This window comes from Empidonax traillii, unplaced genomic scaffold, assembly GCF_003031625.1.
Source record: "Empidonax traillii isolate 1590-97213 ecotype Southwest subspecies unplaced genomic scaffold, ASM303162v1 scaffold191:size1449129, whole genome shotgun sequence".
Taxonomy (NCBI): Eukaryota; Metazoa; Chordata; class Aves; order Passeriformes; family Tyrannidae; genus Empidonax; species Empidonax traillii.
Genome location: NW_020955384.1, coordinates 417,277 through 442,808, shown reverse-complemented (window position 1 = coordinate 442,808; position 25,532 = coordinate 417,277). Strand labels below are relative to the sequence as shown.

The 25,532-nt window shown below is 38.9% G+C and overlaps 1 protein-coding gene across 3 annotated transcripts in view; it reads right to left on the bottom strand.

Annotated features, from left to right (window-relative positions):
* RFX4 (regulatory factor X4) overlaps positions 1-25,532 on the bottom strand; it is a 96,142-nt gene that overhangs the window by 9,896 nt on the left and 60,714 nt on the right. For 2 of the 3 annotated variants that reach the window (XM_027886658.1, XM_027886660.1), the window contains 8 exons: positions 25,340-25,398; positions 23,638-23,782; positions 20,271-20,365; positions 18,499-18,616; positions 12,521-12,640; positions 11,068-11,229; positions 3,455-3,617; positions 918-1,056 (listed from right to left, as the gene is read on the bottom strand). In XM_027886658.1, the coding sequence (XP_027742459.1) occupies positions 918-1,056; positions 3,455-3,617; positions 11,068-11,229; positions 12,521-12,640; positions 18,499-18,616; positions 20,271-20,365; positions 23,638-23,782; positions 25,340-25,398 (1,001 nt within the window). The remainder of the gene's footprint in view (positions 1-917; positions 1,057-3,454; positions 3,618-11,067; positions 11,230-12,520; positions 12,641-18,498; positions 18,617-20,270; positions 20,366-23,637; positions 23,783-25,339; positions 25,399-25,532) is intronic. The other variant, XM_027886659.1, reaches the window with a different exon arrangement.

Sequence of the window (25,532 nt, the reverse complement as noted above, 5' to 3'; positions counted from 1 at the left end):
CGAAGACCAGAATGAGAAGCAGGTTTCATGTGCTCTAGTTCAAAGCATTACCAAATTCACATCTTTGCGTCTGGTATGAAACTGTTCTGGTCCAATGCTGATAGTTGAGCCTGGCAGTCCCCAATATACTTGTATAAATTTCCAATAGATAGAGCTTAAGTGGTGCCATGTGGGTGGAGTATCCTAATGCCTTCATCCCCTCCCTGTATCTGCCTTTTGCAAATCTTCCAACTGAGAGCCCAGAGAGCAGCTGCCTATACCGTGAAAGCACCAGCTGCATGAGGAACTAAAGCCCTCCTACAGTGGCACTACTTTTGAACTACTGCCAGATCTCATCTTCACACTTAATCTGTGCTGGTTCCTACTGGCTCAGTTTTGCGAAGTGAAAGAGTTACTGACATAATTTCTCAGCATTATAGTAGGAGATTATAGCATATGGATTAAACAAAACCTCTGCAGTGGTGGATTGAAGTTGTTCAAACTATTTGCAGAACTCACTAATTTGGCAAATTCCTAAACATGGATATTCTCAAAAGCAGAGACCCCAGAAGATTCTACTACATCCCCTACATCTTCAGCTGTATGAAAACACTTTCATTTCTTCTTAAGAACCTCTTCCTGCTCCCAACATCTAAGAATCATACAGCTAGTTATATTCATTTTTGCTTTAGCTACTCCTTAAAATAGAAACACTTTCCATGATCCACACTGCTGGATTTTAAGGTTAGTACTTTATGTTCGCAATTTAAGACTACTTCTGCTCTCCACCAAAATGAAAAAATATCTAGGTAACATAAGAAAATAAAAAAATTAGGGGCCTTTTAGACTGATGACAGCTTATTGATTTAGACAGCTGATAAATCTACAAATATAAATTTACTTTAAATAAGTATCAATAAGCAATAATTACAACTTACCTGTGAAGAGCTTCTGTGGTAAGCTGAGTAGTGAAGTGGTCCAGAAATAGCAGAATCATGTGGTAAGGACGGATACTGACTCTGCATTGGATGGGGATGCTGGTTGCTATAGCTACCATAGTTGTAACTTCCTGTGTATCTAAAATACATTTAAAAACACTTCTAATATGCACAATAATTGTATACCAACTAATAATTCCAGAACTTTTATGAAACATACAGCTGCAGTTTTTTGGAATAGGAGGATGATATTTTAAATCTTTTTAAAAAAGTTATTTCACAGCTCAGATGGGAAGCAGATGCCACTTAGTGAAACTATGTGTCTAACACAACAGCAGAGAGATTCAGCATGTTTCTGTGACTAATTTTAAACTGAAGACTCAGTTGTGCACTTCCTAAGGAGAAAGTGTCTTTCCCTTCTATTGTTAGTTTAGTGCCATGTAAATTGCTATCCAGGCTGAGGAAGTATGCTAAGCTTTGACTTAAAGAACTATACTGACTTCAGCTATCTCCTTGCACTGTGGCAGATGTTCCTTTTCTGGGAGGCAGAGAGGTGTGTTAGTTTGCATCTGAAACATACAACACACTGCTTGAGCACAGGCAACTCAATAAGAGAGCGGGATGTGAGGCTGGAGAACTCGTCTACTTTCTTTTTGGATTCCCAGCCTCCTGTCTAGGAACAGCCAGAGCAAAGGAAGGAGCAGTTTCTGTAGTTATAGGAAACTGCAGGGTCAGTGTTTGTTGGCCTCCATTATTTAGACCATTCACTAGCAGAAGGTGCATGGACGCTTTCTGCAATTTCCCCATCTCTGTGTAGCCATGTGAACATTTGATCTTCGCTGACTTTCAGAAAAGTTGATTCACCTAGATCAAAATGTTTCCTTAAGTCACCATAATCAATCAAACACCAGAGGCAAGAGATTCCTTTAGGAACAATGAATTCTCACGTATTCACACACATATGTATTATATACACACTACCTTACTGCGCTCTGTTCCAACTCTTGCATCCTGTCAGCTCCTGAACCTCCCTGCTGCCCTATTTCTGCCTCCATCAAACAGTAAAATTGCTGGATAAGAGAGGTGTTCCATAACTCTATATTCAGGTATTTACCAGTAAGGATTTAGCAGCGACTTTCAAAAAGGTATCTAAACCCAACCACATCCAAGAGGGAAGAAGATGCACGGTTCAAATTAATCTACTGCTACCTTCCAAACAGTATAGAATCTTCCACATTGGGAAAACACTTCTACAAGGTTGATGAGTATGCAGTGAGACCGAGGAACTCAGTGAAGCCTTTTGAACCTCTTGCATCATGGCAGCACCTGGGCATTTTCTAATCTTGCTGTACACCTGGCCTTTTTCCACCAATTAGTTTGTGATAGTTTCTCTTTAGTTACAGATATCTATGAGTTATACACTCAGATGTGGATGACGCAGAAGTGTTGCTTGATGAAAAAAAGACTGAGAGACTAAGTCTGTCTGAAGTATTTCAATATCAAATAATTTTACATACATTTAGAATTATTTTTATATATATATACTTATTTTAATTTTAAATTTGTAATTATTTTAATTGAGAGCCTCGAGCAACTTGTGGTGATGGAGATAGGATTAGAATATTATCGTGAAAATGTTAACAGCAGTCACTGAATCACTAAGGTTGGAAGGGACCTGTGGAGTTTGTTTAGTCTAATCCCTCTGCTCAAAGCAGGGTCAGCTAGAGCAGGCTGCCCAGGATTGTGTCTGGATGGAGTTCATATATCAGCAAGAGTGGAGACTCCATAGCTTTTCTGGGCAACATGCTCCAATGTTTGATCACACAGTAAAATAAGTTTTTTGTTTGTTTACGTTTAAACAGAATTTCTTGTATTTCTATTTGTGCCCGTTGTCTCTTGGCCTGTCATTAAATACCACTAAGAAGAGTCTGTCTCCATCTTCCTTACATCCCCCAGCAGGTATTTATATTCATTGATAAGATCCTCCTTGAGCCTTCTGTTCCTGATGCTAAATAATCTCAGTTTTCTCAGCCTCTCTTGCTATGGCAGATAGTTCAGTCCCATAATCATCCAAGTGGCCCTTTTCTGGACTTACTCCAGTGTGCCTATGTCTATCTTGTACTGGGGTGCACAGAATTGGATCCAGATGTGGTCTCAGCAGTGCTGACCAGAGGAGAAGGATCACCTCTCCTGAGACATGGGTTGTTCTTTAGACACGTCTAGCTTTTGGGATAAAACGTGGCACAGGAAAATAGAAATCAGAAAAAATCTATTGAAGCCTTCTGTTTTAGAAAATATCCTCCAGGCCTACTGTGGTTTTAAATAGAATTAAATGAGATTATAAAACTAAGACATAATATAATTATACAACAGCAACAACAGCCAAAGAATTATGATACCAACATCTCTGCAACACAGACTGATTGCATCAAGAAATAGCTTTCACAGTACTTAAAAAAAAATACCTAAGTTTATCAAAAACCTCCAAAAAAACCTCCAAAACAAAACAAACCCCAAGCCCCTGGAAAGTGACTTACCCATGTTCTTCTCTGTGGGGATAAACGGGTATCCGGTGTGTGACAGATGAAGAGGGTACATGTGGACTTCTCATGCAGGGCAACTGCTGGGAATTTTCAGCAGGTGACCCAGCAGCTGTTGTCACAGTGTAGGTGAGTGACCATGTGTAGGATTGCATAGCCCCTGCAGGCAAACAAGTGTTAAAGGCACACAGTTAACATGGACTGCCATCCACAGAGGTGTCATTCTTTGAGACAATTATAGGAAAACAACTCAACCGGCAATCATAATGGAAAGTGCATTAACCAAAGCGAACAAACCAGTCATATCCTAGGCATAAGTAAAAATACATTTCAATCATTTGGAGTGTGCAAAGATCCAGAAGTATGAAACGTATATGGGGTGGCTCACACTGTGAACTTTCAGTGTGGTGTTGAAATAAATTTTCAGAAAAAAAAAAACTGGGATGGGACTGAGAAGAACACCAGTGTTAAGATTTCTCAGGCATGATACACCAGGCCCTGAGGTCTCTCTCACATGAAGTGGGCTGCCTGGACTGAGGCAAGAGGCATGATCAGAACAATGAAGGATTAGGAAAAAAAGCGGGTGTTGTGCAAATAAATTTCTTGAATCCTTTTGCAGTTTGTACCTGTTCTACCTAATCAGGTACCAGCCCTTGTAGTGGCAACACTTCAAAGATCTCCAAATTATAAGTATATAGGCTGAAATTGCCTAGCCTTTTCCTTCCTGCAAATAATATTTCTTTTTTTTTCTTTCCTTTTTTTTTTTTTTTTTTTTTTTTTTTTTTTTTTTTTTTTTTTTTTTTTTTTTTTTTTTTTTTTTTTTTTTTTTTTTTTTTTTTTTTTTTTTTTTTTGTGGCAGCAGGGACTTGACTTAATTTCTTTTTTCATGTAGAGAGTTTATGGGAAGAGTAAAGAGCAAAGAAGTGGATTTTCCATTTTGCTTAGAAGGTGGTGAGTTTTTTAATCATCCTGATTCCTTCCAGGCAGGAACTCCAGTTTCATGAGCCAGCTGCTGAGAAACCTTTGTCCTTTGCACACACCCCTTTCACTCAGGAGGTTGACAGATCCATTGTTCCAGCATAACATAGCTCTTGCTGGAGGTCATGACCATACTGGCTGAGATTACCCTGCAAATGAGGACCAGAACACTGAATTTAGCCCAATGCGAACACAAGTTTGGGGGTCTCTGGGCACTCTTGACTCTTTTTCATCTGCTAAAAGGAATTGCAGGTGACTCATTTTTGGTGGGTTTTTTTGTTTGTTTGTTTGGTTTTTTTTGTTGTTGGTTTGTGTTTGTTTGTTTGTTTGTTTCTTTTGTTTTGTTTTTGCTTTGTTTTTTCCAGTATGGATTCTAGGACTTCCTGTAGTATCAAAGGGCCTAATTCAGAGGGGGAAGTGATTATTCTACCAGGTCTGTGCCCACTCCATGGCTTTGCAGAATGGAAAGCCTATCTCAGTTGTGCATAATTTTCCTCAGCTACGTGTGATTCTATTTGGCAAAATCTGTCAATTTTTTTCTTTTTTTTAATGGGAAATGCTTAATTCTGGGACTGAATGAAGGCATTCTGAGCTTCACAAGGTAAGTCCAGCTTGAAATACTTCAGCAGAGTGGGATTCAGTGCTCTTATAATAGACATCCTTGGATGTGCTATGGCCAAGGATATTTGTGATAGGTCTGTTTTCACCTGCCTGCATTTTCTGCCACTGACTCTTGAATTTTCAGTCTTTCATGTCCTTCCATGGCAGAGGACCATTGAAATCCCTGAGACCAAAGAGAATCCAGCTCATGACTGTTGCTGTGCATATAAGCAGTCATGGTTCCTTGAGCTGAGGTAAATGTTTAAGGAAGCCTGCCTTTGCTAAAAAAATTTATGTGGAAGGGGCTAAAACTGCTTATGTGGTCACCAAATAGCTTCATTTGAAAACAAGAGAAAAACTGTTTTGAAATTATCAACAACTTGTCTACAGAATATTTTTATGAAACATTTCAATTTCAAAAGGTCAACATATTTTCCGAGTGTTATCTTCCAAAAAAAAAAAAAATATTGAAACTTTGTTTCCAAAAGGCAAAAACAAAGAGAAAAAGGAAGAAGGAGAACAAAGATGGTGAAAAGACCCAAATATTCATTTTTAGGAAACATTATTTTTTGAGAGGGTTTTTTTTGCTTTTTTTTCACTTCACCATAAACCACAATTTTACTTTGACTGGATTTTATTTTTTCCCCGAAAGAAATCGGCCACTAATCCAAAAATCTCATGACCTTCCTACCTCTAGCATTAAGCAGTAAGAGAAGGGCCAAAAGATCCTTTGCATTTTATCTAATATTGTATCTAATATGCCTATGTCCCAGTCCTCTATGATTAATTTCCTCAGCTGGTCGCAGAATTGAACTCCAGGAGATGAAGTTTCTTTTAGATACGACTGAACCCAACTGAACTGCTTTTTTGAAATAAGCAAAAACAATAGTGATTGAGCAACAGTTTGCTCTGCTTTGTGTTCTGAACATGCAGGATTTGATTAAAATAGGGAAATTCATTTATTATCACTCATTTTTCTTTTCTCCTTAAAAAAAAAAAGTGATTTTGAGGATACTAACTGAGAGGCCATCTGACCTTCAGGGGAGCCAAATACAAAAGGAACTGCTCTTGGTCCAACAACAGCCCTGTTGTTAGTGGTGCCATCACGTACACCAGTGCTGAAAAAACCCAGAAGTTCTTCATGGTGCTGCATTTATTATCTGCTTAATGCTGGAGTAAATGACCATGAAGGCACAAGTGAGACCCTCACAGCATTTTGTATTATGTCTGGTAGTAAGCAGTACTGTCAGCCTCAAGCAATCAGAAATCCGGAGTCAGACCCCCATTCTGTCCTCACACAACGAACAGATTACCTTGCCTATCAGCTTTAGAAAAGCACAGGTCCTTCCATTTGAAGGGGAGAATTATCTTTTGAAGTTGGAGCCCTTGACTTTTACACTCTGCAGCTATGAGAACTGAACTCTGATTGCTGGACAAGAGGTGATGTTCTGAAATACTCATGTAGGTCCAGGAGCTAAAGCTTTCTGAAAAAACCCAGAAACTTGTTCTACTCATACACACAAATATGAGAGGTGGCAGCTCTGTGCAAGTACTCCCAGACCTGTAACACCTACTCTAGACTTGGAAAAACAGTGACCCTTAATGACCATTGTTGAATCGAAGACTTATTTTAAGTATATATTTTTTGAAACTGAACAGTAAATTCAATAGTTTAATAACATATTAGGAACTACTTACAATTCAGAGTTAATTCTGTGCTATGTAAAAATGATTGCATTGGCAAATGAGTTATAAAAGCTTTAAGAGGGGCTTTAAGAGAGAATAGTCAGCCATACCGGTATCACTTTTATTACAATATTGTTGCAGTTTGAACAATCATTAATCTGGCCTTTGTGATTTAGAAAGGATGGAGACTAATCAGCCTTTTAAATGTCTAGTAACCTAACAAAAGGTTTTAAATAAAATGTTAGTGATGCCGTGCCAGATGTTCTATCACAGAGGGCGATACACAGCATTTACCTTTCTTTTGCTCAGTAACGTGTAATTGCAACTGTTTAACTTGCTGGTTTTGCAGTGACCGCTGACTGAAGGCAAAGAGGTTAAAATGCAAGTTTAATAGTTAACTTTTATTGCTAATTCCAAAAGCAAGAAAGAGTTAATGATGCCTTAAATTGGGGAACTGAGAGCTAATGGTAATCCATGGAACTAATTCTCAAGATGTGCAAAGTATTTGCAGTTTTACATTTACCTCATAAAAGACACATATGGAAATCAATACTTTAAAATACACCTTTCCAGAACAGAGGTTCCTGTCCCAAAATATTCTTTTCCTTAATGCCACAGATCTGTATATAAAATAGTTTTAGTGTATGCAATGCATCTTCAGCACTCCTATTTTAAAGTATAGCAATTTCCTATATCTGACACACAGTTGTTATTTCATATTGCTTTATGTGAATGAACAATGCATTCCATGGTGTAATGGTTAGCAAACTAAAGAGGTGATCAGTCCATCTACATGATGAGCACAGGAAACAAAGGTATTATTAATTGCCCAAATTAAGAACAAGACATATTCATATTTAATCTTAACCAGACCACTACTTGCATAAACAAATTTGGCCTGTGCTAGGCAAAAATGATTTTCACACTCACAGAAGTGAGACTGCACCAGGCAGCCAGAGTAAAATCCAATTCAACCAAACAAAGTTTTTAAAACAGCCTAAAAATAATCACAAATAGTTTTCTTGCCTAAAAGTTCTAATGTGGGAAAAGCTACATCAGGTTCTACTGCCTGTACTGTGGGAGTAGGTTCTTACACAACTGCCCCCAAACCATCTTGTTTCTGGCTTGAGACTTCACACTAGCAGACCTTGGTGTTACCAGGACATACCAACATACTTACATCTGTAAGTAAAGATCAGGTTCAAAACCCTCTGAGCAACCTGTATGGCCATAAATGGGATATTTATGTTGTGTGGGACCCAGTGAGAAGCATCCCAGTCTCCTGAGGAAATTGGCTGATGTAGTTGCCAAGCCACTCTCCATGTTATTTGAAAAGTCATAGCAGTCAGGTGAAGAAGTCCCAGGTGACTGAAAAAGGGGGAAAACTGTACCTATCTTTAAAAAGGGTAGAAAGGAGGACTCTGAGAACTCCCGATCTGTCAGCCTCACCTCTGTGCCTGGCCAGATCATGGAACACATCCTCCTGGGAGCTATGCTAAGACACATAGAGGACAGGGAGGAGATTTGGGACAACCTGCACAACTTTGCCAAGGGCAAGCCTTGCATGACCAATCTAGTGACCTTCTATGATGGAGTGACTGTATCAGTGGAGAAGGGAAATGTTACAGATGCCATTTATCTTTCTATAAAGCCTTTGGCATGGTCCCCCACAGCATCCTTCTCTCTAAATGGGAGAGAGATGGATTTGATAATGGACTGCTATGTGGATAGGAAAGTGGTTGGACAATTGCATCTAGAGGGTAGTGATCAACAGTTCTGAGTCCTAATGGACCTCAGTGACATGTGGTGTCCCTTGGGGTCCTTACTGGGAACAGTGTTATTTAATATCTTAATGACACAGATTAAGGGATTGAGTGCACCCTCAGTAAATTTGCAGACGACTCCAAGCTAGGTGGTGCAGTTGACTCATCTGAAGGATGGGATGCCATCCAGAGGGACAGGACAAGCTCAAGAAATGGGCCCATGGGATTGTCATGACATTTAACAAGACCTTGTGCAAGGTGCTGCACCTGGGTTGGAGCAAACATCAGCATCAACACAGGCTGGGGGATGAACAGGTGGAGAGCAGCCCTGCTGAGAAGGACTTGGGGGTGCTGGTAAATGAGAGGCTGGACATGACCTGGCAATGTGTGCTCACAGCCCAGAAAGCCAATTATATCCTGGGCTGCATCAAAAGCAGTGTGGGCAGCAGGGCAAGGGATGTGCAAGCACCTCTGCTCTGCTCTGGTGAGACCCCATCTGGGGCTCTGCATCCAACTCTGGGGTCCCCAGCACAGGAAGGACATTGATGTGTTGGAGAGAGTCCAGAGGAGGGTCACCAAGATGATTAGAGGGATGGAGCAACTCTCCAGTGAGGAGAGGCTGAGAGAACTGGGTTTGTTCAGCCTGGAAAAGAGAAGACTTCAGGGTCACCTAATTGGGAAGTTCCAGTACCTGAAGGGAACCTACAAGGAAGATGTCTTTCAAACTGAAAGACAGTGGGTTTAAATTACATATTAGGAAAAAATTCTTTACTGTGAGGGTAATGAGGCACTAGAACATCTTGCCCAGAGAAGTTGTGGATGCCCCATCCATGGAAGTGTTAAAGGCCAGGCTGGATGGAGCTCTGTGCAAGCTGGTCTACTGGAAGGTATCCCTGCCCATGGCAGAGAGGTTGGAACTAGGTGGTCTTTAAGGTCCCTTCCAACCCAAACCATTCTATGATTCAATAAAAAAATTAGAGAGAGAGAATAAATCAGACTCTAATAAAATAATGGACAAGATGAAAAAAAAAGAAATTGTAATGTTTGTATGAAGCCATTCCTTTGTATTACTGGTGGGATTCGGGGGGATACATAAAATTTACAGTTCCCAGACCTGTCTAGATTTGTGCCTAAGTCAAGTAAGCCAAAGGTGGAAGCTCAGATAGCTGACAAAAAGTCCATTATAGAAATAAGGAATAAGCTTTGGGTTAACTGTTATGCTATAGTCAGATAGATTTATGGTATCTGCAGTCTTAAAACAAGTCCCTCAAGTCTCCATTCCTGTCAATGGCCCTGGAGAGCACACTGCTTCCTTCTTTTCAGTCTTTTACTTCTGGGTACAGCCCTGTATCATACTGAGTTCTGGCTCTAACATCACAACAATCACATTGGACCACAATACCTACAGATCAAACTATCTGCAAAATCAATGTTTTAACAACAGTCAGAGGTAAACACCATCTCCACTGTTGCCTGATCTAAACCTGTGCCATGTCTGGGAATCATTTGTCTCTTGTCTAACTGTCCTGGACTTAATACCATCCCATTTCCCTCCTAAAAATATATTGTCTCCGGCAGTGAGAAAACCTTAAGTTGTGATGTAGGGACAAATGTTTTTGAATCTCTTTCCACCACAACTATGCATTGTGCTTCCCTGTGGCGCCTTGGAAAACAGGAAAAATATTTTTCAGAAAGATTTATTGGTTCTCCAGCCATTGCCAAATTCTCTAGTGTGGTAAATCATCACTTTATGACATTCTTTCAAGAAGATTTTGTAACTTTTCTAGTACATCACAAAAGCGATAGTTTCCACACTCTGATTATACACCCTTTTCACTGAGGAGCAGCAAAGCTGGAATTTCACCGCCTGAAATGCTTTCTGAAAGCTTCTTTCCTTGAATGAAGAAAACACACTCTTTTGTTCATACATGCAGATTGTCCTGCCCACATCCAAAAAGTAATGAGTTTTACATTAGGGTACAGAGGATGATGGCCATTTATACAACCCAAACAAAAAGCTAGTTTTATGCTTATTGTTTTCTGTCAATCCTAATCTCAAATTTAAGACAACCTTTAAGTGTAGATTTTTTTAATCTATGGGCCCACCAGAATACAACAACCTCATAAGTTGCCATAACAGAGAATAAAACTGAAAATAGGCTTCAAACATGTAATTCTTAGTCTCTAACATTGACAGATGAAATTTATCAGCTATATGTAAAACATTCCCAAGAGAAACTTGCACAGCTATTTAAACATATTTGGGTGGGAAGTGAGTTGAAAGATACCCATCTCTCACTTTACCCTCTAGGGATTCCTGAATCAGTATTGAATTGGGATTTTGAAAATCTCACAAAACCTAAAGTATGTGGCACATTTCCTTCCAGTGCATAAAAGCATCCAAACATCATATCTTTTTCCTGATAGACTGCACATCATGGCTGGATACAGTGAGAACAGATTTCTGGTTTAGGAAGGCTTCTCATGTCTTGCAAGCCAGCACATCACCTTCTCAGGCTCAATATCAGGTCACCAAGTGCAAAAGCCACCTTCAAGCAGATTTAGTTGCCTAAACCTACCTACCTGTTGTAGCTGTAATGCCACCATACTCTGGGGACTGATTGCTGATGGGTGATGGGGCAGAGGGCACTTCCACTGAGGTGGCAGATTTAGCAGGGGAGAATGGAGCTGGGGAGGGAGTTGGAGGAGCTGCTTCACTCAGAATAATTTCTTCTCGTATTTCTGCTGCAGAAAGAGACAGAAATCATAAAACAGAGCTAAAGGTAGACTCAGGGGACACTGAGAAACTAAAAATAAAAAAAAAATAACGCAAGCAGTTGAGTTCCATAAAGCGTATTTCAAGAAATACATAGCAGGAACCACAAATCTTTGAAAGAAGCACTTCTGTAACATTCAGCATTACAACCTTCAGTGTACCTTCACAAGACCTGTTAAAGGAAAGTACTATTTTTGCTATTGTATGGATAGGAAACTTATGCACGGACAGCTTAAGGCTTATATTCCTGTAACGTACTACTACGTATCTAAAATTAGGAGTCCACTCTGAGTTAGGCACTCTTACACCTTCTAGAGACCTGGGAAAGAAACAGGAATCTCCAGGAATATTGAAATCTCCAGGGGATTCCAGCGGTTTTTGGTCATGATCCTCTTTGTTGACTAAAGACGATGACCATCCTGGATGGTTTTAGCTGCTAAAGGTATGTGGAAAATATACAGGGATAAGCAACTTGTTTGTTAAAAACTCAAGAGGCTATGGCATGGCAATGAATTAAATTCAAGTCTTTCACCACATAGAAGATATTACTCTAACCACTGAAATGTTCCTCTTCCCGTAAATCTACAGGGTGAGAAATTAACCCACAGCTAAAATGGAAAATGAAGCTTTCCAAAGGTGACAGAGAGGTTTATCTGGCCAAATTGAATGGGAGATTCAAGGAGGGAAGATCATTGAGATCATCCCTCATTGCAAGGGATTGCCCAGAGTAGAAATACTAAAGGCAGTCTATGCTTGCTTCTGTTCTGGCAAGGCAGTGTAGAGTGGAGCAGGACTCAGAGTCTCCTTCTGTACAGGCACTCAGAACATAAGTGTATCAGAAACAGTAGCTTTGGGGTTTGTCTTTTTCTCACTTCTGGTATCTTTTTTAGACTGGTCAAAATCCACTGACATCACTGAATTTATTAACACTTGGTCCACTGAAATGCAATGGTCAATTATACAGATGAACTAAGGTAAAAGCTTCAGTACAGAAGTTTCTTAGTGAAACATCAAGTGAGTGCTTAGGAATGGGATTTCAGACATCCAGAGTAACACTGGGAAACAGGCAGGTCTCTTCCAGAATGTATTAATAAGGGATACGTCCCAAATGATTTATTTCACATCATGATAGAACTGAAAACCACCTTGCTCCTAGATAAGCCTCAGTGGGTTAGATAAGGATAAAGAAATGTCCTCACATAGAAAATAGAGAAACCAGTGGAATAAAACAACAAATGATGAATGAAAGAACAAACTCACCTGTGCTTCCTTCTCCTTTCATTGCCCTCATTAGGTCATTAGCTTTCTCCTGACAGTGGAGTGATTCTAGCAGGTACAATACGTAGTCATCAAACATCAAGTGAATAAGGTGAAACGACCCTGGTAACAAAGTGAAAAAATGAAAAAGCCATTGACTGTCTCAATACACTCATTAAATCAATTATTATGGTGCTCAACACAAAGAGTACTGAGTAGGACTGCCTCTGTATGTTACTGCCACTGAATTATCTCCTTTACTGGAGGCAGGAGAGGTCAAAATAAAACTGGTGAGTAGTAAACTCTGCTCATTCCTGGATTTACACAGGTTTCTACAACCAATTGTGGTCTAGGGTGCAAGAAAACCACCTAACTTAGAGCTGGAACTTGATGGCTTTTTCTTCTCCTACATTAGCATTGAATGTCAATATTGACATTTGCACTAGAGTGGAATGGTTTCCTTTTATCTAAAGGATCAGATAGAATTATCTGTCAGCAGTAGAATCCCAAACTGGCTGCCTTAGTGACACATCCTAGTATGAATTTTCTGAACTACCTGTGCCAAAAAAATGAGAGACTAATCAATAGGAGGGTAGAAACAACCTTTCAAATCTCCTGATGCTGTCTCCCCAGTGCAGTACCCGCCAAACATAGAGACAATAGCAGCAACTGTAGATATCTCAGAGGAAAAGATTTGTGCCAAAGCTTTGCTCTGGCATGCTTCTTCTACTGAAAAGTTCTACACTACCTTTTCCTAATTATCAGCTTGAATCATAGCAGCATGACATTTGGCCTGTTTCTGTTCTTAACTATGGAGATGCCCTTGACACTACTGCCTCTTAACTGCCATTACAGGAATGTGACAAACTTAAGGACGACAGGAATTAAGTGAAGAGTATGTGCAAAAGAATATGTGGGGTATGGAGTCAAACAAGTGCTTTAAAAATCAGTAATAAAAGGAGATTATGTGGATAGCTGTCTGCCACAAACCCTCAAGTAAGATTTGAGTACAGATGGAGAGCTTGCTTCAAACGGAGGACTGGGTGATACTATGGACTAGAGTAATGGAAATGAAGCTTAATAGCATACTGTAAGAAGTCCTGCCCTTGGGGATTTTTATCATCCTCTGGTTTATAGAAACAGAAATATTAATAGTGTTGCACAAGGCACTACTGAAACCTCACTTAGAATCTTGCAGCCATGTTCAAGAGACATTAGTACAAGCTGAAATGGGTATAAAGGAGATTATCACAAGGGTGTGGGCAATAGATAATAGATTTTAAATGTCTAAAAATGCACAGTTGGCTTTATTTTGCAGAAAGGAAGTGAGTTGCTTCCCATAATTTATGAAGGATATGTATCAGGTATGGTGAAGAAATGTTTGCCCTAGAGTACAAATAGCCACAAGAAAAAAAATATGTAAGAAAGGAGCATGGATGCATTTCAGGGAAAAGTAAGAGGAGCAAAGCATCAGAGCTGAGATATTGTGTGATGCCCTCCTGAACAGACCAACACCCATCTGCAGGGGAGGACTGACAAGTATCAAGTTGGAGTTGAGTCCGTTTATGCAATAGATTCCATGATGTGAAGTACCTGTAATGGCTCCAGACAGGACTTTATCATACAATGGGGTTTTTTAAAGCTCCTCCTGTGTTTATTCGACTTGCATGGATTATTTAAAACATGTTCACATAAGTAACTAAATAACTCTGACAAGTACAAATACAGTCAGGTTAAAATAACAACCTGTCCACAGTTAGCTTAAACTAAGAGAAAGATCATCAGCTGAGCTGGAAACAGAGATCAGCTACTGCCAGACAAAAAACAAACAAACAAACAAAAACAACAAAACAAAAAAACCCTCCCTCATCTGGATGTATTCCCTCGGGAATTCCATTACTACATTTGAGGAGAAATACTTCCATGAGAAAAAGATCAAACAAGTTCCAAATGCAATCAAATTTCATAACGACTGGTTTCTTCACAGCAAAGGTTTATCTTGATACACCAGGTTTTATCACAACGAAGCATAACTACCCCTACTCTACCTTCTGTACTCAAACATACTGTTGAAGGGCAGAAGTGGTTTGAAAGACCCTATATCCTTATTCAAATCGAGCTGGCAATTCATCTTTCAAGACTCTGAGCACATTCTTTTTCTTTGTGACTTGGATGGTCTTTGTGTGTCATTCTCTCAATCCACGCCTGCATGGCTTCTGTCGTCACCGGTAGGAGCTGAGCACACACCCTGGGAGGTTTCCACTGGGCCTCTGTGCTCTTGGGCAAGGCAGCACAGAAAAAGGACACAGTCATTGCAACACCTCTGCTATGAGGAGGAAACCTTTGGCTGCTCCATTTGTTTCATGTGACTGTGCAAATCAAAATGATAACAAGTTTCCCCAGCCTTTCAAGGGTAAATAGTGGGGATCTGCTCTAAACTACTGCAGAGAACATGATTTTAGAAATTTTTTTTTGGCTCAAAGTCTTGTTAAATAAAATACCAGTCAATTAAGCAGTGCAACAAAGATGATAGACGTGGCTGATCACCTTGTTATTGGCTTAGGATTTTCCCAATGGAAACCTTATCAAGAATCTCGACAAAATGCTCATTCTTCTGACTAGAGATTTTCAGTTGAAAGTTTCAATTGACTCTAGTGTAGTTACTACCAACAGGTATTTTCAAGGTAAACAAAAAAAAAAAAAAAACAGGACAAAATGCTGGCAAACTTCATGTTGTGATATAAAACTCAAGGTATTTAGTATTTTCCATCTAACTCCTTACTCAGCTTTAACTAAAAATAAACAATTAAATTAGAAAAGTTGCTCATAGTTTCATAAATGCACTTTGAAGTGTGAACCTCAAACACTGTAATGGCAGCAAGCAAATGACAGGAACCCAAGATCTGCTATTTTAAAAAATGTGTTTGCTTTTGGGGGGTCTAATGCTTTATTTTGAAGACTTGGTGTTGGCAATACTGAATGCAGCACTTAAAAACACTCCAGTGCCCTTGTCACTCTTTTGAATTTCTCTCTTCCTCTCCTATTATTTCTCCCACTGTGTATTTTTAAACACTGCACAGAGTTTTTGAGCCCAGAATTTGGGTGAAAGACACCAGACAAACAAGTTTTTCGTACTGAATGAATGCAATATTTTTACATTCCTAAATGGGTTGAATTAAATATAAGCTATAGACTGAAACCAATACCAGGGCATGCATTTCAGCCTCGCAGTGAATGGCTATTCAGCACGATGTACCATAGTTTATTCTGTGTTTGCAAGCTACTGTTTCTCACATGAAACTCTAATTCTCTCAAGTGTATCTTTAAATACTGAAGTAGATCCAGCTGTGGCTGGCAAACCAATTACTTCTTTAGGAAAAGGTAAGAAGTCATTCAAGAGACCGTAGTTACAATGATAAATAGTATTTGGCTCTAATTTTCAGGAGTTAACAGAAACCATGGCAGTGATTACCCAGCTAAGGCACGGTAAGTATTAGCAACTACTAAGGGATACAGCAATTAAATGTAACTAGCAAAATAACAGTGAGATTTCCAGGAAAAAATCATGGAGCTTCTATTACTAATTAGTTACTTTATGCACTGGATGCATTACCCAAACAGTGCCACCAACTGTGCCTTTGATATGCATAGGCAGGAAGAAGGGAGGGAGGGAGGGAGGCAGAGAGGAAAAAAAAGAGGGAGCAAGAGAGAGCAGCTTTTTTTTTCTGCCAGAGATTGTTTCAACCTGCCCATGCCACCACACTTAAAAGCTCTCCAGAACCAAATCTCTGTGCCAGTCACTCCAGTGCCAGGTATTCCAACTTCCTTGGTGGTCTAAGAACCAAAATCTGACAGGTGAAAAAGAATTATCTTTGATTTTATTTTTGAATAGATTTCTGAATTTGATGAAAATCACAAACTACCTCAGCTTCACACTGAGCACGATTATTTGGTTTCTTTAAACTCTTGAGCTGGCTGCCAAACTGAAAAGCAGTTATTGATCCAGTTCCAGTTATAACCACATGCCCATAAAAACATGTCAGCTATGGCCAGTCCATTCTTTTCCAGACTGTAGTTACATATAAAGACACCAAAATAATGTTCAGAGGTGTGTGTCCATACAAGAAGACTCATGCATTTGTACACACAGATACACTCAGTGAACTCAAAAGACAAACAAAACCTCAAACCCTTCAGCTGAGCAGTTAAAGTTCTCAAAAAAAAAAAAAAAGAGACAAATTCAAATGCCAAAGTTTTAAGAGAGACAACAGGTAAGTTATTTTTGATAAATATGACATATTACGTTGTAGTGGGTCTCAAACTTGAAACAATGAATAATTCTCATCCTTCTCATATTCTCACTATATAGCAAGTTCATAAAGGTTTCCATTAATAAGTAAGAAATCACAGCTGAGGATCACTGTACAGACTATCCAGACAATTGGTGGTCTAATAAAATTCCCATTTGATTACAGATGTTTTGGTGAATCTTGCTCTGAAGCAAGAGGATGCTTGATTAGGTTACAAACATCTCCTGAACATGAATAAAAATAATGTTGTAAGGTGCATTTCAGTAGCAATGATGAATCCTGAGGAGCAGTTTAAAGTCAGTATTTCCTGAGTAACAATATAATCTCGGCACTGCTGTAACACAGAATGTTATTTCATTTGTTGTGTACCGGTGTCTTTCACAGGTCAGGACTGTGCCTGCACAGAGAAGTGCTGCAACACAAGGTTCTAGAAAAGGAAATTCAGCATTTGTTTGGTACTCATGCAAAGGGATTTTTGAACACTGGGGGAAAGTATACTGTTAAGAAGTATCAGTTACTTTTATGCCCACATTAAGAGAAAAGATACAGTGACTTAAGGAGCAAATGAGTCCTATAGGAGGTGGAAAATAAATGTGACCAGGATATCGGTGCTGAAAACACAAGTTAGCAGATGGGACACTCACTATCCTAAAGTCTAATGATGACTCACTAATACCTGTTTGGAAAAGGCTTTTACAATGGGAATGCAAATAGTTTCAGGTTAAAATACAAATAATTTATATACAAACATATAGTATATATACCATAAATATATAAGTATATAACATGAATATCATATTGTGCCTATCTGACAGTATCTGAATTTATGCTGCTAGATGGTTCTAAAAGCATCAAGGACTTCAAAACTCTGCTGGCAAAAATCCTTGCAGTTGTTCAATTCATTGCCCATATAAAATCATTCTCTATTGATCTTCTACTAACATATTCAGACAAATGTACATTTATAAAAACCATCCCTGATGTAAAATCTGGTCTCAATAGACCGTGAATGCTCACACTCACGACAAAGCAGTCTAAACACTCTTGCTTTTAACTTATTTGAATCTGAACTGTTCGTATCCCAGGACAAAGCCCCATTTAAATCTCTGTAGAAAAGCAAGATGCTTTTTCATTTAAAAAGTAGAAATCTATTTTTCCGTCCTGACTAACATCTTAAAAAAATGTAAGAGAATCTGTCCAGATTACAGAAGCACACTTATTTTGCAAAGACCAGTTGCAAATGCTATGTCCTTTAAAAGGAGAGCTGGCAAAGTGGTTCACTGGAGAGCTTTTCATCCACTTCAGCACTGTCATCTCTCTTGGCACAACATGTGGTCAGAGTGATTTGGGTAACCAGGCTCACTTTGTGCTGAAGTGCACTGGGGAATGCTCCTTTAATTGACTCCTCCAGCTGCCCTGGGACTGATCCCTCCAGCTACTGGCTAACAGCAAACAGAAGGAAGCAGTAAAGTTTTCAGCTCGCCTGGCTAGATCTTGAAGACAGACATCTGTCTGAGCATTACTTCCAAATGTCAGTAGCCCCAGCTTATTTTTTAATGGTGCCCTGGACATGTGAAAACTGGTTATGTTTTCACTTACACTGTACATTACAAGCTAGGATACAGATTTTTTTGACTGTGGCATGCAATTATTACAACAAAATCAAGGTACCAAAGCTGGGTGCGCTGTGCAAAGTCATATCCCGAATCACTCGAGTGCCAAAACAGGACCACATCAGGAGGAACTGCTGAGCTACTTTCTTCAAAGAGCCTTGTCTCTTGGCAGCTACCTGCAAGAAGACAGATATGTCTGACATGGAGAAACTTACATTTTTACCAGCAATACAGCTAAATGATGCACATATCCATCTTCCTTTTTTATACTGAAAAACTACTTACCATTATATTCATGTTAAAATATACACTGTAAATTACTAAAACCCAAACTCAAAATGGCCTAAGACAGAGAACCACCATATAACCATATACAACCTTCTGAAAGATAAATTAATAAGGTATTATTCAAGGCTGGATCTCCTTTATAAACGATGAAAGGACTGCAAAAAATTTGCTCTGATCTTTATCTTAACCTAATTACTTCCATGTTCATTTTTGCTTCCTAGTCAAGGAAAAAATTTATAATCCATAATGTTTGATCTACACTGAAAATTTTTATTAATATTTCAATTAAGGTTTAATATTGAGTATAAATGCTTCTTGAACTCAGGATCATACAACATGCTGAGTTGGAAGGGACCCACACGGATCATCAAGTCCAACTCCTGACCCTGTATAGGACCATACCCAAGAGTCACATCATGTGTCCAAGAGTATTGTCCACAAAATTTTTTGTTCCTTTATGTTTTTATTTTTGTGAATTCACTTAGTCATTTAACTAGGAAAAAAACTTTACAGAAAGTATTTTTTAGGCATTAACTCTTCAAAAATTGATTTATTATGGCCATATGTGACTTAAAGAATTAGGTTTCCCCAATCAGCTATTAGAGTTCATTCATTAAATTTAATAATCATGGTCTAAATTTCAAATTGCTTTTCATTGACTAGAAGAACAGTTCCCCAAAACAAATAAAGTATTTCAAGTAATCCAGGGAATTATCTGTTCTTTTCAGTATGACCCTTTCGCAGCAGAGAGAGAGGCAGTGTATTTTGTTTTGGTTTGTTTTTACTTCTGAGCTTTAACAACTAGGCCAGGAGTTGGACTCAAGGATCCTTGTGGGTACCTACCAGCTCGGCATGTTCTGTGATTCTGTGAACTGGAATGAAGAGTTGAAATCTTAATAGAACATCCTAATGCAAAATATTGTTAGTGACAGAAATTAAAGTAGTCAGTCATATGTCTTCATACTCTATGTAAAATCATGGTGATGACTGACTGCTTTTGAAAATACATTTTAAAGCTTGGTGAGTAGTTTCCTGCATGCACTTAAAATTAAAATAAAAGTCTTTGGTATCCACACCAGCTCAAAAGGTGACACAAATATGTCCTTGATTGAATGGTAATATAGACTTTCATCCTTACGTTTGATTATATATAAATGAATCGGCTAGCTTAAATATTGTTTTCATCTCAAAAAGCTAGATCATGCTTTTATTTGTTCTTTGTCATTAGGACAACTCTGACTCTCAATCCATTTCTCCATGTCCCTGAAACATTGATTTGACTGGAAACCTCAGCTCTGTTCATTCTTTTGGGATATCTTTTGGGATAAAATAAACAAGTGCAGAATAAAGCAGAATCCTGAATGTGAGCAATTCTCCATGAAAACCAGTGAGATTTTGCCCACTGCTGCTTTACTCCTGTTTATTACCAATGCCTTTTTGTTCATTTTTTTTTTAATTATTTTTATTTGTTCTAAAAACCTATGACCGACTAGAGCTCATAATGCACATCAGTGACTCAGGTCCTTGCTCCTGCTTACCAACCTTTACAACGCATCTGTCCACCATGGAATCCAGCCACTCGATGTACGACTCAATGGGGGACTGCTCCTCCAAAAGGTGATCAAACTCCTGATACACTGGCAGACAGAACAAAACAACAGCCCACCTCAGTACTTGGATTCCATTTGGGACAAAAGGGAAACAAATCAAAAAAGGCTGCCAATATCATAACAAGTTTGCTGTGTCTTTTTTTTTTTTTTTTTTTTTTTTTTTTTTTTTTTTTTTATTTTTAATAATGGATTGCCTAAGCGTAACAATCGCATCTTTCTTGGTGCTGACCCAAAGTTTGCTCGGTCTCTTATCTTGTTTCTGTGAAGTGATGCAGACATTGGAAGTGGTATTTTCATGTGGGCAAATTAGAACCTATTTCTTAAAATTAATATTTTGATTTAAGCTTCAGCTATCTCGTGTGCCTGGAAGTTAAATGTTTGTGGCCTTCTCTGCAAAGAGTGAGAGAGTAGGCATTGACCCTGGTGACAAAAAAATGTCATGCATGGTCTTGATTTAGAAAAGCATAAAGAATCTTCTAGGCACCAAGTGGATGAGTAGTTGATAGGACATAATACATATATATATGTATAATGCTGTAGATGCAAAAACATGATTTAACTGCTGTAAATCATCTCTTTGCAATGCCAGACACACACACAGACACAGAATTTCCATAAACAACTACCTCTTCAAAGCAAATTGTTATCAATGCAGAAATGCTATACTTATTATGAAGAGTTGCAAAAAGCAATCTGTATGCTTTTTAAGCTTTTCCAAATACACTTTTCCAATATTAATATTTTAATACAAAAAGTAAAAACTAGTCATTCAAGGGCAGCCCTTAAAACTACATCTCATTTGTTTATGCAAACCAGTGGCTGGAAGACAAAGAATCATGTATTTTGACACCTTAACAAACTGTTCTTCAACTCAGCTAAAATAAAAGTCACAGTAAGTCAAGAAAGATACTTTCTCCCTGCTGTGTTGCAGGATGATTTCCATGTGCTATGCATTTCCATTTCTGCTTAATTATAAATAACAGGAGGAAGGAATTTCCTGCCATAGGAAAGGTAGTGAAGGAGGCAAAGCTTAGAGATGATAGCTAGAGATGAGCCAGGGAGGCTATCCGAGAATAAAGCGAAGAAAACCTCCCTGGTCTCTTAAGTGAATCAGCAAGATGACTAGGAATGCACTTGCTTCGCACCTGACTACAACTTTGTTTAACTTAGACTTGCAAAGGCTGACTTGTCAGCAACATTAGTCAGGGAAGAAGGGATGTTTAGGCCACCCTCATCTTCTTTCATTCTTTTACTGGATGGGCAACCTCCCTTTATTCAGAACAAGATCACAGAGAAATCTAAATGTCTCCTTACCTGAATATTTGGCTGGACAAAAACTGCCTGATACAACAGATGAAGTAATTCATATGCTGTGCAAAGAGGGGAGCAAGAGTGGAAAAACAAATCAGTTGCTTGCTTTGATGCTGGAGCAATACAACTGTGTACAACAACCTATTTGAGAAAAGTAAATTTTTAGCCTTTAGTGCCTGTCAAAAATACCTCAACAGGATCTGAGAAAGAGCGAATAAAGAAGAAATCATGTCACAGATAGCTACCAGAGCAGAGTGGGAAAGAGGTTCACTTATAGCCAGTGATTTTTCTCTGTTTCTCTCTAAGCTTGTTTAAAGGCTTACAAACGTTTGCTTTTTTCCAGTAACAGAGGCTAGTAATTGTATGATTGTTAGTACCAAGAATGTGAAAGCAGGCCTTAAGGTCATGTCATACAAGTCATACAGAGTGCAATCTTGAAAAAGAACTTTGGTTAAGTAGAATAAAAGTCAAAGATGGGGGAAAAAACTCTAAGTTCTAGAATAATTTCTCTACGTATAAGAACATCTCAGTGGAATCCCATCTCATGATGAACATTCATAACAAGTTAACATTTTCAAGTAACTACTTACTGAACTGTATGAACCTAACACATGAAAAAACTTGCTCAAATCCATTAGCATTTGAGAAAATTCAATTTGATTTTATTACACTAAAGTTTGTATTTAAGTAGTTAACACATATACAAGAGGTTTTCTTAAACATTAAGGATTTTCTGAATGGCAGCCAAAACTGTCCCTGCTGCTAGGGAGTATAACTTTTGGAACTCTCTCTTTTAGGCAGTGGGAGGATGTTGGATAGATAACAGAAACAGAACAGATAACAGAAGGATGCACTCAGCCTCTGGACTTCTATCTGCTCAGAAGGGAAGAGGGCCATGTCAGGAAATGAATAAAGGGTTAAGAAGGAGAGGAAAGAATACCAAGCACCTCTCACTGGAAAACAGAACTAACAGGGAATGCAAGGTCTATCCCTGAACAGAGGAGAAGACTTCTAGTGTTAACACAGCGGAATGACTGTCAAAGTCAACATTGTAGGGTTCAGTCTACACGTGAAGGTGTCACCCTTCCTCTTCCCAGCCACTCAGTGGAAGAGTTACCCCACTAGTAAACCTAGCCTTGCTGGGCTCCCACAAAGGATTGCCCAGGCTGCATCCTGTTAAGGCTGGATCTGGACAAAAGATGACTGGTGTTCTCGGGAGGGAGATGGCAATACAGCAGGTGGATTCCCAGGGAAGTGAGGTTGTGAATGATGCTAGAGGCAAAGCTCTGCTTCCTCAGATCAACAAAACTCGGTGTGCTTCGTGTTACACCTAAGCTTGAAAACATGCAATACTAGCTGGATTATGGAAGGCATATTTTATATTTGCAAAAGATCTTTGATTCTATAACCAATTTGCCAATATCTCCAAAGTCACTTTTAAGTCCATGACCTTCACTATACTAGACAGAAGCTAAATTAGCCAATGAGCTTATTTGATATGGGACTTCCACTTACTCACGAAAGTTCAGGGTGAAAGCTTACCCCATCAGATGATCTTGTTTATGAAAACACTGTGTAAAAAGGACCTTTTTATAAACAAGATTACAAGGGACTCAAATACACAGCCACTTGAGTGTTCAAGGCCTTCAAAAGACTATTTTCCTGCAATTCTACAGCAGGAAAGAATGGATTTTCACATACTCAATGGATTTAGTTTTCTCAAGTTCATGGAAAAAATCCTCCTGAATCGGGGTGAAAGTTTTGTGCCATTGGCTGTTCTGGATACTAGAAAGGAAGAGTGCCAAGATCTATGCTGCAAAACATAAGGCCTTGGCAGGGCCTTGCCTTACATTTTGGTAAATATCTCTGTATTTATCTTAAGCCTGCAAAGCAAACCAAGGGCTGCAAAAATAGTGTTACTTTCTCTGAGCTTTGTTTGCAGCAGGAAACCAAGTTCACCTGGCTTTATTTGAAGGTTCTGCTCTTACATTGTATGATGAGCTTTCTGTGCTCCTCGCGTGAGTCCTCCATAGTATAGAGGGTTTGTTTGGTAATGCTATTCAGATCCACATTCCTCCAGTCCTCCAGCATTTGAAATGTGATGTCTGCACTGTGGATCACTGTTCTTGATGCCTGTAATCCAATCCAATCTATTCATTAGTTCATGCTTTATTAGGTTAAAAAATAGGCTTTATCCCCTTTTACGCTTCCTTAGCTAGGCTCACTAAGTTGATCCTCCTCGTGGACCCCCACCCACCAGCTTGATGTCTTATGGATATTACAAGGCCCTCTAACAAGAGACTTCTCAAGTAATTTTGCCTAATCAACTACAAGTATTTTGATTGCATTCCCCACAAACCCCAAGGAGCACCAGTAATCTGATGCTGCCATTGCTAGACCCCTCAATCTCTAACAGCTCTGTTGGTTTTTATGGCAAGCTTCAGTTCATAACAAAAAAGCAACAAGAAAAGTCAAAACACAACCAAACAAACTCCGCTCAGGTTTGCGCCCTCCCCTCTCCCAAACTATGAAGGCTCTCATTCTTCCTTCAGCCACATGAGAAGGTCAAAGCTCCTTTGCCTCCTCATCAGATCTGTGTCTTGGCTGACTGAGTCAGGGATCTGTTGTTGATAATGGGGAGGATGGACTGAGAGGAAAGGAAGTGACACAAGGTCATGGTCATATAAAGTACAATGGATCTCTGTAAGTTAAGCAGAAATTATAAACCCCACTAAAGTTATCTGCTTCCCCAAGGAAGCAATGCACTGGGAAGAGTCCTTCACATAAGTAAACTGTTTGATCCCAGGTCTGATGCAGAAAGTTGTGCTCTCTTTATCTTGATTTCCTCTGAGTTGCTATGGACCTCCAAGGTTTGGTGATGATCCACCATATTTGGGGAGGGGTAGCACTGGTATCTCTGCCTCCACCATTAAAATAATGGAGGAAGAAAGCTAAAAAGAATTCCTTGCAGGAGTGGGGTTTTTTCCCCCAGGACTTCACCTCTCACAGGTTTAACCAGAGGCCTTGGATACACCTTCCAAAAACGGAGATTTCAGCGTAACATTGAAAAAAAATATCCCCTCCAATACCTGGATGAAATATTAATTAGCTCCATACATTCTCCCCCTTTTATACTACACAGAATTTGGCCTCATGACTCTTTGGTAGGTAATTGTGGTGTGAACTGGTGAAAACCAAACACTTCAGAGCAGTTTCTATATTCTCTTGTTATGGTTCCATGACTATGTCTATTTAAAACCCCAGCTGTTCAGCTGTTTTGTTTTTCCCAATTTGCATTTGATTTGTAATATACAATTAGACTTGAAATTTATTGTTGAGCAGGTAGAAATTTTTCTTGATTTGCAATTGGCCTAATACATACTGCTCTGAAAGCAATGAAATGTCCCTTATTTATTTCCTGGAAATGAACCATCTCTTCAAATCAAATAATTTTTTTTTATCATGAAATTACCCTGCTGGATTTAATAATCAGGAGTTACCAGTTATCTAGAAAAGCATTTTTCACTGACTATTCTTTGGTTTTGTAAAGATGGTCACAATAAAGATTGGATACAAACTGCTAATGTGATCTCCTCCACTTTGAGTAAAGTCCAACCTGTCAATTCATAAAATTATTTGAAAAGTCAGTAAAAATTGCATTCATCAAACTTGGGTAACCAAAATATTTACTTGGCAGAGATGATTTAGTGACGTCTGTCGCCGGAGTATTTGTGAGAATCTTCTGGACACTGCAGGAAAGAAGAGATACATATTTACATACTGTGCTAAATAAAGAAAATTACTCCTGAATGTATTAAATTAAAATGAGAATAAAAATAAAATAAACCAGAAAAAAAAAATCTCCAGTTTCCTATATAAAATT